Consider the following 17,766-nt stretch of genomic DNA (forward strand, 5'->3'; position numbering starts at 1 on the left):
CTTAACATTTGCAGTAAATGTAAGAAACAAGAATAAAATTTAAACTGTATAAACAAACTTCTAGTGGTACATATGCCCCCAAATCTATATTGTAAAGCCCTGCAATAAAAGAAAGTAAGCACTTTCACTCACTCTCTCACATACTGGCATACACAGTAACTCATTTTACGTCAAGTAGCACTTTGCAGATCTTGCTGACAGTCTCAGAGTGAGTATATACAGTAATCTGCAGTAGATGTCTTCGCTGCCCTTGTGGAAAGACCTGACGCCAGAGGGATGAGTACTGAGTGACACAATACTAATAGAAGCAGCAGCTGCTTCCGTCCCACTGAGCACAAACATGTCTTTTTCTTACCAGAGATTTCTGGGGTCATCTGTGATCAGCCCTCACTGTATCAGGAACTGGAATTGTGTTGCCTAAAAAAGTAACTCTCCAGGGGCCAGGAAATGTATTACCTGAAAATGATATATAGTTACCTGATCTGCTAGAGTTAGAGCATCACGAATATTGAGTTTGTAGCAGACTTCCCAAATTTCATCTTTGATCCGATAAGCAGATTTCCTCATTAACCACTGGCTCAGATATTTCTTATCAAATTGTTCCCATCTGTTACACATGGGGAGGAAAGAGAAAGTCAGGCTCAGCAAAAAAGGGACCAAGGCTGTTAGACACAAGCACGTCAGGAAATAGAGAGCTCAGCGTTGAATGAGCAGTTAAAGTCAATTACCTACAAAGGAGTGCAGGGCATATTTTATCTAGAGTAGTAACTCTATGCTGTTTTTTACTTAACAGATCACCAAGGAATTTATTTGCCATTAAACCAGGTTTAATGGAACCTCTGATTTTATTCCAGAAACAAAAATGAAATCTTTTTATCCCACCACTTTAAAGGAACAGTACCACCAAAAAATGAGAGTATTTTAAAGTAATTAATATAAAATGTGCTGTACCCTACACTGGTAAAAGTTGTGTGTTCACGTCAGAAACACTACTATAGTTTGTATAAATAAATCTGGTGTAGCCATAAGGACAGCCATTGAAGCTGGAAAAACGAGAAAATGCACAGGTTACAGACCAGATAAAAGATAAATTGCATTGTTTTCTTTTGTATTCAACAGAGATTATGTGTTACCTGTTATGTAACCTGTGCCTTTTCTCCTTTTTTCCAGTCTGAATGGCTGCCCCCATGGTTACACAGCAGCTTATTAAGGGTGAAGACACACAGAGCTACTTTTTCACGGCTACTAAACACCAGAAAATACCCTGCCATAGACAATACAGAGAATTGCGTCTGCTAAAACACACACACACACACACAGACAATTATCATTAAATGATCAGCATTGTCTATTATAGTAGCCACGACAAGTAGCTGCTACTAGTAGCTCTCTGTGTCTTCATCCTTATATAAACTACAGCAGTCTTTCTGAAGCAAACACACAACTTTTTCCAGCGCAGGGCAACAGTACCTTATATTTTAATGACTTCGAACATTTTTATTTTTTGTGTTACTGTTCCCATGCCTGGGGAGCACAGTCAACTTAAGCCTCAGGAAAATTTTTAAGGAATTGCCACAGGTTAGAAACAGTGGACCAAAGAAAGAAACCCTTTAAAATGATTGCAATAGTTATTTACAATTCTTAACTTCCATGGGCAGCTCAGTTTTTGACAGTTTCCCTGGGGAAATATTTGTCTCAGGAAGCAAGTAGAGAGTAATTCTCAGCATCTACCCTTATCCTGAATGGGTGAACTGAATCTAATAATGAACACAAAGGCTGTTAAACGTATATTGCTACTGTAGATATTCCCTGAGCTACCATGCCCTAACATCAACATCACTGCCACTGCTTGTATTTTAAATGGGACAAACCTGCATAAAGGCAATGACTAAAAAAATCTGTTGTGCTCGCATCTGACACAGGTTAGGTTGTTTAGCGGAATAGATAAAATGTATGAGATTCTTATATTCTAACTCGTGTCTCTTCTTGCCTGTCCGCTATCTCCACTTGGATGTCCAAACGTTACCTTAAATTAAACCTCTCTAAGACTGAATTGGTTCTCTTTCCCCCATCCGACGCCCACATTGTTCCCGAGGTATCTATAACGGTTAACAATTCTACCATCACCCCATCTTCCCAGGCCCCGGTGCCTTGGGGTTATCCTTGATTCTGCCCTGTCCTGCACTCCTCATATCCAGTAACTTTTCAAATCATGTCACTTTCACCTAAGAAATATTTCCAAAATACGATCATTTATCACCCAAGATGCTGCCAAAATTCTTATTCACTCTCTTATAATATCTCGCCTGGACTACTGTAACTCCCTATTAATTGGCCTTCCCCTCCAAAGACTGTCCCCACTCCAGTCCATAATGAATACTGCTGCCAGGCTCATACACCTCTCCAACCACTCCTCCTCTGCCGTGCCACTCTGCCAATCCCTGCACTGGCTTCCCCTACCATCCAGGATAAAATTCAAACTAATGACTCTCACATTCAAAGCAGTTCATAACTCTGCCCCACCCTACATCTCTGAACTCATCTCTAGGTACCATCCAACCCGCTTGTTACGCTCCTCTACTGACCTGCTCCTCAACTCCTCTCTCATTCCCTCCTCACACACTCGCATTCAAGCCTTTGCAAGGGCTGCCCCCCTTCTCTGGAATTCGCTCCCACAAACTGTCAGACTTTCTCTCAATCTCTCTGCCTTCAAGATATCTCTAAAAACACATTTATTTAGAGAAGTTTACCCTAATCTAGATTAACATAACCTCAGTGTGCTGCTAAAAGCAATATACCCTGTGCCACACCTCTCACAACTCTGGTCATACCCATTCCCACACCTTGTGTCTCAACCCTTTCTCCTTGTAGATTGCAAGCTCTTTTGGGCAGGGCTCTCTTCACCTCTTGTATCAGTTATTGATTGCTTTATTTGCTACTCTGTATGTCCAATGTATGAAATCCACTTATTGTACAGCGCTGCGGAATATGTTGGCGCTTTATAAATAAATGTTAATAATAATAAGATCAAGGACATTTCTTAAAATACAGGATTTTGAGGTCTTTCCCAGGTCGTGACATTTCGGATGCTCAGCATTTTTACATTCATGTTAGAGGAACTATGTTTCATGTGATTCATGAACAAGGAATTTGCTTACAAAGAAATATCTCTTTACTATGTCAGTGCTTTTCTATTAATTGCAGATGAGATGCCTAGGAGTCTTTGACACACTTCCTAATGAATGCATTATTTTAGGTTGCTTATTCTCCCAGTTCCCTGGCAGGTTACCCCCCTTCTCCTCTTACCCACGTTCTTCTTATCCTGTTTCTTCAATGGGGAGATGGGGTCTCTGTACATACTATACAGATAGACTATGGTACTTATATGTAATGTTTTCAAATGTGTTATGATTACATACAATAATAACCCTCGGTATATAGGTATAAAGTCTTTTAAAGATATGTGCGCATTTAAACCATTTTAAAGGTTACAAGCAATAATATTTTACTGGAGCAGATACTAAATCAAAGAGTAAAGCTATATTTATCAGAAATGGAATTCCACTGCAAGTCCAGAAATGCATAAAAGATCCTGGTAGTGGATACATAGGTCTATAAGGTTAATGACACACAGCATTTTGAAAACGCTGTACTTCACCTGTCACCACTTCCTATTGTAATTTATAGGAACTGTACTGCCTGAGGCACATGTAGCGGTGACAGGCAAAACTCTTCTCAGAAATGCTCAAGCAAGTGTTCAAGTAATTTTTGGCATTTCAAAGTGCAGTCTTTCCATTAAGTATCTTGGCACTGAACTCATGTCCAGGGCAGCCATCTGGGGGTGGGGGTACAGGGTGTGCAACTGTAAGGGACTCCATGATGTTTAGGACCCTGAAACCAATATTTAATATAGGTCACAGGGGGGTTGCCAAATGAGCAGATCTTTTCCCAATGTGCCAAAATTGTCTTGGGCAATGTTGGGCTGCCTGGATTTTTAAACCTGCCATTTTGGTATCTTACCAATTTTTGCCCAGATATTAGCACGGCAGGCCCATTCACAGGCCAATAAGGTGCCAACTTGGTCTGGACCCCTGTTTTATTTACAATTTAGTCTTTGCAAGTGAATACATTTTCAAAATAGGAGTTTTTAGTTACAAGTTTAAAAAAAACTAGGGGACCCCCAGGAATGCAAATGCTAGAGCACCAAGGAGTGCGGCCCCTTGTGCTCATTTAAGAAGCAGTTGGCGCCGAAACCAGAGACACACCTGTTTGATTCAACTGGTGTAACATCATGTGCCTACAGGAGCAACTACCAAATGAAGCCCTGTAGTTTATCACTTCGGCAAGGCGGGTTTAATCAGAGGTCTTCCATGAGGTCAAAAAGGTTGAAAATTGCAATGTAGGTGCAAAATCATTAATTGCTATTATAGTGGCACAAGTAGTTACAAGAAGTTTGTGAGTGGCTTTTTACTTGGTCAAATTCTGTCCTTAACGAGGCATCTTTAAATGAGTCTTTGCGAGCCTGACAATGTCACATACGGGATTCCTACAGACAACTTGCAGAGGCAGATACGTGATCATTTTTGTGGCAGACTCCTGACTGTCACAGGTAAGTTTACTTTTTAGATATAAAGATAATAGTTGTATTACTCTCAAAATCCAGCTCCCAGCATGAGTGGCAAACAGTTGCGCCTATCTCTAGGTGCAGCGCTGGGATGAACTATTACAGGTAAAGGGGTAATTTTAACAGCAGTAACGACTGGCCATTGTTACAAAAACTAGAATAGTTTAACTTACTTGTCTCTCCAGTGATGGTAACCATGGTGACCTACAATATCCTCAACAGCAGCCATTATGTGATCAAACGCCTTAAAAAAAGAGAAGGATCATTTTTCAGTAATCATGTGAATACATCAGTGAGGCATTTATTTTGAAATTGTCCCAGATTTTATACCATTTTTTCCGGTTCCCCTGAAAAATGTAAAATGGGGTCTCTACTGTATAGTAGGTTTTCCATTGAAGTGTATTGTAAATATCTAACTGTGGATATTGGTGTTCTGGTTGCTATGGTTCTCTGGCAGAAGACAACAGCAATCACAAATACCTGAGTGCACAGGTTCTTCTACCTTTGTTTAGCATTTGGTTTCTCATTATATCCTGGTATTTGATATAGTGAATCTACAGGCACTTGGCTGCATCATAAAAAGTGAACTCTGCAGCAGAACTGAACTCTCTAGCAGTGCTATAGTCTTTCTTCTAAGAAAAGACTGCCTACATTAAAGTAGTTGGAACTACACTATGCAACTACTAAAAGCAAAAATAGTTACAGTGAGTGTATCATTTACCAGCAGTAGTTCAATTTTTCTACAACATATTGGTTTCAATCATAGAAAAAACACATCAAAACACATGCCTAGAACTGCAAATAAATACATGTTTTTTTCCAAAAACATTTCCAAAACCTCAGCCTGCCACTGGACAGTTACTACAAACAGACGGGGCTGATGGGCAGGGGGCAAGCCCTCTCCAGTAAGCATTGGGGGCTGCCAAAAGGAACCTAGAACAGCACTGGATAGAAAACACTTGATGGTCACTGAAAATAACATCCATTTAAATAGACATACATGTTCATGTAGCTCCTCATTTAGAGTTGGCTTGTGGTGATCACATCTCTTTACCTTAAGCCATTTTACCAGAGGCTTGATGGTCAGACCCTGTAATAGGAAAAATAGTCACAGTAAAAGTGATGCCAACTGGACATACCACCATGCTGCATATAAATCTGTGGTGGCTTTTTTACATAACATGACTGGTTCCATGATTTTTTCCAGTGTTATTTTCGATGCAGTTTACATAAATATTTTTCTGCATGTAACAATGTTGCTTTTAATGTAATTATGGTAGTATGCACAAAACATATATTTTGTGTGCCTTTTTAAAATAATGTGGAATTATTCCTTGATTCACAAAGATTTATTGATGTATTAAAGAGAAAAGCCAGTTGCAGTTCCTAATGATATTAATGTGACCTTTTTAGCATTGTTGCCAGGCTGGTTAACTACAAAGCATTGGGTGTAGTCATGAAAAATAACATTATTGAGAGGGTTGGTAACAGTCAGTTTACATTGTGTGTATATGTGTGCACATGCGCAAAGTGGACTTTATTCCCAGTTAATAAAAATTTATGTTTCCCAGTTATAAAAGCTGCTCTGACAGCTTTGTTTTTCAGTGATAACATCGTTTAAAGAGGATATCCACCGAAGTTTTGAAATAATGTGTAATATGACGCAACTTTCCAATACAAATTACTACACAATACTGCAAACGATACTGCAGCCAAAATATTTGTCAGATATCTCCATCTTCTTGCTCGCTGACAGTGCCGCATGTTCTTGTACCTGGCCCCTATATTATAATCTTTTCTTTATGTAGTACCAACATGTTATTATTATTATTATTAACATTTATTTATAAAGCGCCAACATATTCTGCAGTGCTGTACAATAAGTGGGTTTCATACATTGGACATACAGAGTAACATATAAAGCAATCAATAACCGATACAAGAGGTGAAGAGGGCCCTGCTCAAAAGAGCTTACAATCTACAGGGAGAAAGGGTTGAGACACAAGGTGTGGGAATGGGCATGACCATGCTTTTAGCAGCACACTGAGGTTATGTTAAACTAGATTAGGGTAAGCTTCTTTACAGAAGTTGTTTATCATTCCCAGCCACAGACAAACCAGGGTCATCAGGAGAAACCCTCCTTATGCTTCTAAAAGAAAACTGAAGGAAACTCACAGAGACACGTGGGGACATCCAACCTCCTTGCAGACTGTACCACAAAGCAACCATTCTAACCACTGTATTAGCATGCCACCCATAGTGGATTATAATTTGACATGTACTTTACCAAATAATTATTCACACAAAATACCATACACTTTCCTGTTTCCCAAAAGAGCTAAAGGTCGCCCAACAAAATGAATGCATTCAACTCCTCATCTGCTCAATGGAGCTTAATGTGTTATGGGTTTAAATAGAGTTGTGTGCTAAAAGGATTAAATCTTCCTGGATGATGTACCTTGACTGCCAGTTTTGTTTCAGCCTTGTGTGATATTTAAGAATAAATATGGCTCTTTACAAAGGGCAGTTAACAGTGGTTGCATGAACGTAAACAAGTTTATTTGGCTAGCGTAGTGACAGTTTGGAGCAAACACAGTTTTACTGCCGTATCACAAAATCTTGTTAAACATTTCAAGCTGACATAGGGATTATAAAGAGTAATTACACTAAAGGTGTAATGTGTTGAAAGAATAATCCATATTTTGATTATTTACTATTTTCAAGTAAAATTAATTCAAGTTTCTGCTTTGTTTAAAGGAACAGCTCAGTGTAAAAAAACACTGGGTAAATAGATATGCTGTGCACGCAGGCCAGATTCAAAAGCAAACAGTTGTCAAATCTGGTCCCTCTTAAAGGAACAGTAACACCAAAAAATAAAAATGTTTTTAAGTAATCATAATACAATGCACTGTTGCCCTGCACTGGTAAAATTTGCACATTTGCTTTAGAAACACTTCTATAGTTTATATAAAGAGTTGCTGTGTAGCCATGGGGGCAGCCATTCAAGCTGGAAAAAGGAGAAAAGGCACAGATTACATAGCAGATAAAACACCATTGTATTGTACAGAACTTATCTGCTATGTAACCTGTGCCTTTTCTCTTTTAAATGGCTGCCCCCATGGCTACACAGCAGCTTCATTTACTAAACTATAGTAATGTTTCTAAAGCAAATACACCAGTTGCACCAGTGCAGGGCAACAGTACATTATACTGTAGTTCCTTTTATACACTTTGATTTTTTGGTGTTACTGTTCCTTTAAGTCACTGATTGGTTACTGACTTTTAACAGGTTAGAGAGCTGCAAAGGAGGAAGTAGTGTTCTGGTCATTATGTTAGACATCTACTCGCTCCAGCCTGTATAGATTACATTTTTGGCTAACTGACTATATTGAAAACATTTCTTATTTTACACAGCCTATTTACCTAGTTTTATGTTTACACTGGACTATTCCTTTAAGTCTTGTACCAAGACATTACCTTGCTTTTCACAACATTAGGGCAACCAAATTGCATTGTGTTGCCAGAAACATTGGATGATGTTTCCTTCTCATGGCTGCTCACTCATATTGATAAACATCCCTCTTCCAAAGATTCTTTCTATATAGCAGTGATCCCCAACCAATGGCTCGGGAACAACATTCTGCTCACCAAGTTTTGGTTGAATAAAAACAATATTTACTACCAAATAAAGCCTCATGTAAGCTGATAGTGTGCATAAAGGCTGCCTAATAGCATTCTATACAGTTATTTTCTCTTAAAATGATTCCATCATAATTGCTGTTAAATCGACTTATAAGTCTGGTTGTTTTGTTTATTGTGTAAGCTTTTTCTCTTCTAGCAACTCACATACATAATAAAGTATTTTGGTCTTGTGAATGGTTTCATAGAGTCTGTTCACCACATTTTGGTAGACTTTCTTTGGAGTATTATTGCTGCAGTAAAAGTTTCCAAACCTTAAACCTTGTTACTGAACAAACATCTATTTTCTGTATTGGACATGTTTCTTGGTAGGCATTTTAAGTAAGTAAAATTGAGTAAGGGAATAATTACAAACACAATGTACTGTGAGCAATATAAGCAAAATATTTCAGCACTTAATTCACAATCTATTATAAATTGGAAATGTACCTGTTTTATCAGCAGGTATCATATATACTTTATTTTTCTGTTATTTATTGTACCGATTTATTTGCAAAGGATATCTTTCCCAGGGAGCCCAATTTGTCTGCATGTATTTGTTTAGTTATCTGTGGTATAAAGACCAACTGCAAATTGCCTTAAGCCAATACCAATATCATACTAAGGGTAACAATACATTTTACAAATATTAACCTTAATTATATTGTCAAAGAATTGGAAGGAGCACATAATGTTCCCTTTCCTGCTGTGTGCACTATTCTATGTCAGATAAGCCAAGTGGCAGCAGATTATTAAATCTTCATGTTAAATGGCAGCCACTGTGAAGCAGCAGCCTTCTCTAGTGAGAATGATTTGCTCTGATGATTTAAGAAGCCCTTGGCTGTGTTTGCTTTACCACCTGGAACTACCCTTATGGCCAAATCCTCTCAGCATACGGTCTGATGAACTAACAGGACTCCCTGCAGTAACAGGGTTTATGAGTGAATCTACTACATTTCTAAATGCTAATTAAATCATGACAAAAAGAGACAGCATACTTTACAAACATCCAAATAACAAACCAATTAAATGTAAATCACATTTGAGCAACAAAAAGAAATTAGAGGGATCTTCTGCTAGATAGAACTATAATTTACAAAAGAAAGCCCCATCATGGCTGTGCAAGGGATAATTTTATATTACACACACACAAAAGAATGGGTAAGTGCCCTGTGTAGAGAAAAGAATATTAATGCTCATGTCACATTATCATTGTAACCTAGTTTCAATCCTTGCCTTAGTGAATTTAACCAGGCTGCCTTATGACCTGTGGAGTTCATAGATTATGGATGAAAGATGGAAGATTTTCGTAGATTTTGTTAGGAAAATGTAGAAATATTCTTCATTCAAAAACTGGATCATTTTAAATGACCAGAGATGTCAAACTGTCCCTTGGTTTCTGTGAAAATTTGTTTATGGTGTTGTATAGCCATTAAGAGATTTTCTGTGAGTAACGTGATGGGAATATATGTATTCTGGTTCCCTCTCATAAACAAAACAGTGAAATTGACCATAGTGTTTAAATTCTGCTAGGGTATGAATGCTGTGCAATATGCCAGTACTACATAAATAAAGCATACAAAAATGGAAGAATAATGCTTTCCAATGGCTGTGAACAGCACTTTCTGTTTTATACTTTCTCAGAACAGCTAGATGCACTCTGCCTGCAGTGTAAAAGGCTGAACTGTCTGTATGTTTTCGGAGTGTGGGAGGAAACTACTTGCAGATGACACACGTGAGAATTGAACTTAGAACCCCTGTTGGGTATTGGGACTCAAATGTGATACTCAAAGAAGCAAGCTGTCATGGATGACATCTAAATATGAATGGCCAAGTATTGCCAGATAATCTCTACCTATCTGAAGAAGCAGTCAATGTGGTCATAAAGTTGACAAGAAAAACATTAGGGAAATAGAGGCGGGGGCAATGGACCCCACCGCAATGTATACTTATACCCTTGCACAGCTTTATACAAACACTATATCTTACAACAAGGCACACAACAAAGAGAATAGAATCCTGCAAGTTCAAAGACCTTTACTCTCTCGGCTGCTCGTTGGTTGTTGTCATGTGTCTGTTTATACTTACTATAGTGGTTGTAACCACAATACTTTGATCAAATGGTGATTTGAATTATAAATAAAGAATAAAAAGAACAAGGCACTCTAGGACATGATGTATCAGCTGTATATATGTTCATGGGAAATTTTATCCTGCTACAGACAGAGTAGCCAATTAAAAATAGTCTATCTCTCTCTACACAGTTTTATGTAGGATAACGGAATAGGCTGCTGACATGTTATGTAGGACAGTCCACTTTCCTTCCATAAAAGTGTAAATATTGCATATAGTGCATATTCTTGTAAACATTATTCTGTTTTTAAGGCATGACAATTACAAATTCACAGTTTAGCCTGCCCACATATAATGTTTAGGTGCATAGTAGGTTTATCTCAGCATGCTTTATAGTTCTGTGTAATGGGTCAGAAATTCCTTGTCACTTCTGGGTGACGACTCACAAGGCCAGCTTTAGAGCCATGACTATGATCAACCACTACACTAACAGAGGGTTTTGCTTCACAGAGCTCTGTTTTTGGGCCAGAGTGAAAATCTCTCACACCAGTCTATGCCCTCTAGGAGAGAAGTCCACAAACCATTCAGAATCATTGTGTTGCAGGTCATTGCATTTAACAAGTAATAGACTTCAAACAATTCCCACTGCCTGGAAAATTACTGAGCTGTTCACTGCACTTAGGAACAGCTGACACTTCTAATTGTTTGTGTGCACTAAGCCTCACCAAGACATGACTTGATTTGTCAGAAAGCACTGCCTACAAGAATGCATATCACATGAGATGACTATCCTGTACTTTCTACTGATGTGGGAAACTTAATACTCCTGAGTCACAGGTAATGTAATATATGATATTCAAATATGAACTCTTATTGCTTGACTTTCCAATCTATGTCACTCCATCTGCAGATAAACTAAAATTTCCATTATTTTTTTTTACAACGTAGGCAGAGTGGTTTTAGATCCCAGGTCAATTTCATTGCTATAACTTGGAAATGGTGCCCTCCAGTGGATACATTTATTAGCTACAACTGTAAAATGGTTGTTAAAAGCAACACTTTTTCTCATTATATGTCATTTATATATTTTGCATATTGTTTCTCATTTACAGATAATGTTCCCATTATGATTTCCCAACATGTATCATTACTCCATTTAAGTATATCAAATCAGCTGCAAAATTTTGCTAAATTTATACAGTAGCTTGGTAGGCATTGTTGCAATGTTTTTGGTTAAAAGAATTACAGCTTTTACTGTTTACGTGTATGAGGACATGAAATATATTAAGATACAATATATAATGAAACTCATTTTGTAGGGTAATACATGATTCTGTTCACTAACTTGCTTTTAGATTTTTCAAAAACATTAAATTAAAGCAGAATGTAAGCCTGCTGAATACTTTGTCCCCCCTAGACCTCTTAAAAGCAAAGCAGCACAACAGGGTTGGCAAGAAACATCTTGCAGAGCTTTAAGTCCTCTTCTCTGCCATCCTGCTCTGCTTTTTAGAACCAGCTAAAGCAATCGTGCAACTCCTCTGGAGGGGGCCAAGGTAATAAGCAGACTTTCATTCTCCTTTAAAGTAAATTTGTAGGAAGTGATCATCAGAGCATTTTTGCCACTTTGCTTTAGAGCTTTTAAACAAACTGTTTCTGAGAAGCTTTAAAAGTAGCTTTGAATGTCTCTCTTCCTCTTTCTCGTCTTGCTGTAATCATAGATCATTCCAAAGAATAAGGATCAAGAGTTAATAATGTTAATCCTCTATGCAAGGCCTTTCCAATCAAAATCTTCTAGCAAATAGAACCCTGTCACAGTAATGAGCTCTGGATGGAGCCCAGAACAGTATTTTATCATCTGATTTGAACCTCGGCCCACCAGCGATGTGTCCTTCAAAGTTATCCACACGGACACAGAAGCAGCAGAGGGGTGTCTGCAGAAACTGAAAACATTGCACTGGCCTTTGTCATTCTAGAGCCCAGTGCTGTAAAGTGACAATGCTGGGGCTGAGGGTTCTCTATGTAGGACAAATGCAGAGTATAACAGCAGCGTACCTGGCCGACATCTTCTTACCAACTGAAAACACTTCGGGTCTCACCGATGACACGGACCCTGTTTGCGGCTGCGTAGTTTTAGCAGATTTCCTGCTACCACCAACTGCGCATGCGCAAACAGGTTCTTATTGGCAGAGAGACCTGAAGTGTCTTCAGTTGGTAAGAAGATGTTGGGCAGGTACACTGCTGCGCTACTCTGCATTTTTAGCTAGGGGTTAGTGATAGGGACAGTGCTTAAACATAGGAACTATGCAATAAGGGAGAGGTGAGGGGGGTCTAGGCAGTGAAAGTTAATGGGGCTTTTAGCACCCGGGGGTATAGTTCTCCTTTAAAATGACTGTTAGAATGAATATTAATTATGTAACTGTTTTGCTTTTGGGAGTTTGTATTAATAGAATGTTTGGGTTTGGGTTAGGGAGCAATTGTTTATATTTGGGTCCCATAACCCTTCATTTCTTATTAATGTCTGATCATCCTCTTACAAAAAGTACTGGAATAGTGGCAAAAACATACAATTTTGTATAGAAAACAACTTGCAGTTGTTATACCCTGCATAACCTGTTAGTATACTTGTGCATTTAAGTATTACCTGCCTTGTTGGTCCGATCAGACTTACTGTAGTACCTAGTCAATGCAATTAGCACACATCATTTTAAAGTAAATGAAAGCCCTGGGATAGATACATTTATGTTTTTATAGTGTACAGTTAATTTACTGTGTTTATATTTTGTAAAGCAGACATCTGTACAATCTGTAATGATTTGCAAATATATGCAGAGTAAGTTATCTGAAATCCCATGGTGCATAGAAAAATGAACATATGAACTAAAATGAATGACCATTGTACTGACCTGAAACATTACAGTGAAAAACACCACCACTATAGTTGTTGCCACAAAATAATCTTTTGCCTTAACCTTGGAGCCATCCAGAAGAATCACCAATGCAAAAGCAACTGCCCCTCGCAGGCCACCATATGACATTACAACTTGGTCAATCTTGTCCAGGGGAAGAAGTCTAAAGCGATTTAAAACACAGGTCTGTAGGATAACACCTAGAATATAGAACATTTTATCTGTTATGAACTCCTACACATTTTGAACTCATAGACATAAAGGATTTTTAACTGTGAACTATTCCCTCCATTATTATACATTGCAAAGAATAAACATGATCATGTAATTATCTAAAGTCTATTCTTTGTTTTGGAGTGAGGCAATAGAAAAGGAAGAAGGGCATGTCTGTTCGTAAAGTAGGATTTAAAAGCCAATATGAAGGAGAAAGTGATGATGATAAATAAGGGAGCTGAAGCCTAAGGCTAATAACCCATGGAGCAATTTAGTCGTCTGTGATAGATCTCTCTACCGCGGGTGACTAATTGCTCTAAAATGCTTTTCCACCAGCAATAAAGGGAATCACTGGTGGAAAGGCCTACTCATAGCTTCAGTTTTCTGAAGACACACAAAGTTTCCTCCTGCAGGCAACTTTGGAAGTAGGCCTTTCCACTGGTGTTTCCTTTTGTTGCCATTGGAAAGGCATTTCAAAGTGATTGCAGCAGAGATCTATCACGGGCGACTGAATTGCTCCATGGGAGATTAGCCTTATGGGTTGAGCTTTTAACAGAGAGTCAAGCAATTTAATCCTAGGGGTTTAGACCCCCTAATGCAGGTGAAGAGGACGAGGCTTAGCTCCTGTTGCAAATAGAAATGGCTGCTAGTTTGGGACAAATAATAATAATGGGGAATTTTAATTACCTAGGTATTGATTGGAGCAATAGTACTGCCAGCACAGTAAATGGAAACAAGTTTAAAAACTTGCTGCATGACAACTTTATGTCACAGGTTCTTGAGAAGCCAACCAGGAACACAAACATGGAAAAGGTTCCTGGGGGTGCCAATAAGACCTGTAATTGGCTACTTAATAGCCCCTATGTGAACTGGCAGCCTACAGAAGGGTCTGTTTGGCATTATAATTGGTTTTTAGTGCTGGGCGGTATACCTTTTAATACCGAATACCGGTGTTTTTTTTTTAAAATTATATTCATTTGGAATATACCCCAATACCGTTGTGTCAGGGTATTCACCCCCGCCCCCTAAGTGCGCATGTGCGCTCCCTTATCCTGATCTCACGCCGACCCGGAACGTTGTATCGGCGCGGCACCTGGAGCTCAGCGCTCAGCAAAATGCCGATGCGATTGCTGAGCGCGATGAGAGCCCTGAGTACAGTGACCCTTGTGCGGCGTCCCGCCCAGGAGTGCCGCCTGGTATGGAGGTCGTGCTTGGTCAGGAGCTTGGCCACGGGCTCCCAGTTGCTCTCCTCTGGTGAGTTTCTCGCCTGGGCGGCAAGTTGCAACTTTACTTATCCAGTTGTATGCTGTTCGTTCTGCATCTGAGCTTGCTAGGCACGTATGTCATTGCACATAATGTATAACAGATATCCACTGACATTGCACATACCGCGTCCGCCCTGCTTATATGAAAACCAGGGAGCCTTTTGGATGTTACTTGTGTATATGTGTGCTCATGTGTCTTTGTGGCCAGCATAACTTGCTACATGTATTTAATGACTGGCCATGCAGTGTAATTTGGTTCTCTCTATGCTGTGTCCCGGCTGCATGCAATGCCCCACTGTGCTTGGGATAGGCTGCTTTCTGCATGTATGGAACAGTATCCAGTATAGATGTAATTGTGAGATGATACATTAAATATACTTAAAAAATACCGTCAAATACCGTGACACCAAAATAATTTTGAAAAATACCGTGATATAAATTTTTGGTCATACCGCCCAGCTCTATTGGTTTTTATACAACCCAAACTTGCCTCCAAGTCAAGAATTCAAAAATAAGCACCTGCTTTGAGGCCCCTGAGAGCAACATCCAAGGGGTTGGGGAGCAACATGTTGCTCACGAGCCACTGGTTGGGGAACACTGCTATACTGGCAGGGCCGGATTTGTCTTCTGGGAGCCCCGAGGCCGCCCCTGTTGGTCGCCCCCTCCACCCGTGCGCATGCGCAAACACGCGCCCCCCCCCCCCCCCGCTGCTGCGAGTGCGCATGCGCTCCTTTAATCTCCCATACGGAGCAGTGGGGAGAGGTCCCGACTGCTCCGTATGGGAGCCAAATTTAAAAAAAATTTTGCGGCGGGGCTGCATGCCACCCCTAAACTTCTGCCACCCTAGGCCCGGGCCTTTGTGGCCTCTCCACAAATCCGGGCCTGTATACTGGATCTAGTGATCTCTAACAACCCAGAACATATAGCGACAATAATGTTATATCATTTAATGTTTGGTGCAAAAAACAAATATACACTGGGGCAACAAAGACCCTGGTAAACAAGTTAATAGTGGATAAAAGGAAAGCATTTAAGAAATAGAGGGGACAAAAGTTGAATAGGAATATAAACACTATAACAAGTGTTGTAAAACTGCAATCTGGAAGGCACAGATAGTAAATGAGGAGCGCATTGCGGCAGAGACTAGGGAGCCGATTCATTAAAACACGAGTTTGAATCCCGAATGGGAAAAATTAAAAAGGATCGCAAATATCACGAAAATGCTTACGAAAAAATCGTATTAGTCACGATAATATTGTATTGGCGATCCGAAAGTCACAAAATTTTCGTACCGGACGATTGTAAACAGTGGCAGAACCTTTCCGAATTTTTCGTGCAGGCGTATGAAAAAGTGGCGCAAGCGTATGAAAAAGTGGCGCAAGCGTATGAAAAAGTCATGCGAAACAAAAGTAATAAAATTAAACCTATATGATTGATTCTGCTAGGCGTAACTGGGTGTGAATTAGTAAAACATGCATCAATTTAAAAATAATACATTATGATCCCATTATGAAGGACTATTCTGCATCTGAAGTATACAGATGAAAGGAAACCTGAAAAAAAATAAAAAGAATTACTGCTAAAGGTGGCCATACAAGGGCAGATTTCAGCTGCTGATTCGGGTCCTTCAGACCAATTCGCCAGCTTATTTTTCCGTATATGGGCACCCCCTCAAATAGGGCAGATCTCAATCAGACAGGTTTGATTTTCCGATCAGGGATTGTATTGGCTCTTAATGTGGTCCTCAAACTTGCCAACTTCACCAAACTAGTGGATCGCAAAGTGTATGGCCACCTTAAGATTCCTCATCTAAAGTATGACAAGCTGACACTGTAATTAAATTGAGAGTGAAATTACTCACCAACAGCTCTGAAAGTTAGGATGAAGATAAGTGTAGACAGGACAAGAGCAGTGTCCCACATCCATTTGGAAGTATCTACTGCAGATATGCCAAGGAAGATAAAAATAATGGTCTCTGAGCTGCTTGCCAAAGTTTTCATTGTGTATTTCACAGTGGTCCTGGACTTGTTTGAGATGTTCGCTTCAACATACTTCTTACAGCACAAGCCACAGAATGTTACTCTATCAAGAAAGGAAAACACCATTAGGTCAGTTTGTAGTGAAGGTGTAATGAGTAATTTTTTGGATTCTAAAAATTTGCTGCATTTTCCAGTACTGCCTTCATTTTTGAGCAAACGCACCTCAAACCTTCATCATTCCAAGACTAATCTAAAGTGACACATCATCAGTGATATTTACAGAACATGTGAACTGTAAAGTTCATGCAGATAAGAATGCAGGACTACACAGGCAAGACTTACTTTGATAGAAAGTCCTGCTTGGAAGAGCATTGTAATGGTTAAGCTGAATTTAGGAGAAGAAGATAGGAGCAGACAGCTAGAGCACAGTTTCTATTGGAACCAGCAAAGCCATTTCTTCATTGACTGCTAGACTGGAGGGTGTGTTTAGTAATCTGAGCTCAGAAGAATTGCGCATGTGCTATAACCAACAGCCAAAGTAAATTCCTAAGGGAGGGATGCTGAAGCCTTACTATTAACCTTTTAAAACCTGGAGTGGCAGGTATTTAAAGATTTCAAAAAGGTTGTTCATTCTCTCTCCCCTCCCTTAAGAATTCATAAAACTCACTCCCCCCTCCCTTAGGAATGCGTGATCTGAGCTATAACGCTAGCCTGCAAAAAGGAAGCTATGAATAGAATAAATATAAATATAGAATAAATATATTGTTCTAGGCGGAACTAATGTGGCAAATCTATTGGCAGTAAAATGCCAAAGTGACTTTCCTTCTCCTTTAAGAACAGATTGTAAGGCCCCTCCAAAAAGATAAAAAGACTGAAGGGTACTCTCCAAAAACACCATTCTGAGCCTGGGTGCCCAGTTGTTTTGTGAATACAAACTTTTTATTTACAGGATTAATTAAATACTTATTCATTAAATTAATTAAATAAATATGTAATTTGTCAACTTATGTGTGTATATATATATGTAA

At 39.2% G+C, this 17,766-nt stretch overlaps 1 protein-coding gene across 1 annotated transcript in view; it reads right to left on the bottom strand.

Annotated features, from left to right (window-relative positions):
• Window positions 1–17,766, bottom strand: part of slc9a5 (solute carrier family 9 member A5) — a 78,384-nt gene that overhangs the window by 15,992 nt on the left and 44,626 nt on the right. The window contains exons 6-10 of the mRNA XM_002931691.5: window positions 16,621–16,841; window positions 13,279–13,481; window positions 5,625–5,714; window positions 4,798–4,868; window positions 478–607 (exon numbers count right to left, since the gene is read on the bottom strand). Of these exons, the coding sequence (XP_002931737.2) occupies window positions 478–607; window positions 4,798–4,868; window positions 5,625–5,714; window positions 13,279–13,481; window positions 16,621–16,841 (715 nt within the window). The remainder of the gene's footprint in view (window positions 1–477; window positions 608–4,797; window positions 4,869–5,624; window positions 5,715–13,278; window positions 13,482–16,620; window positions 16,842–17,766) is intronic.

This window comes from Xenopus tropicalis, chromosome 4 (genome assembly GCF_000004195.4).
Source record: "Xenopus tropicalis strain Nigerian chromosome 4, UCB_Xtro_10.0, whole genome shotgun sequence".
Classification (NCBI taxonomy): Eukaryota; Metazoa; Chordata; class Amphibia; order Anura; family Pipidae; genus Xenopus; species Xenopus tropicalis.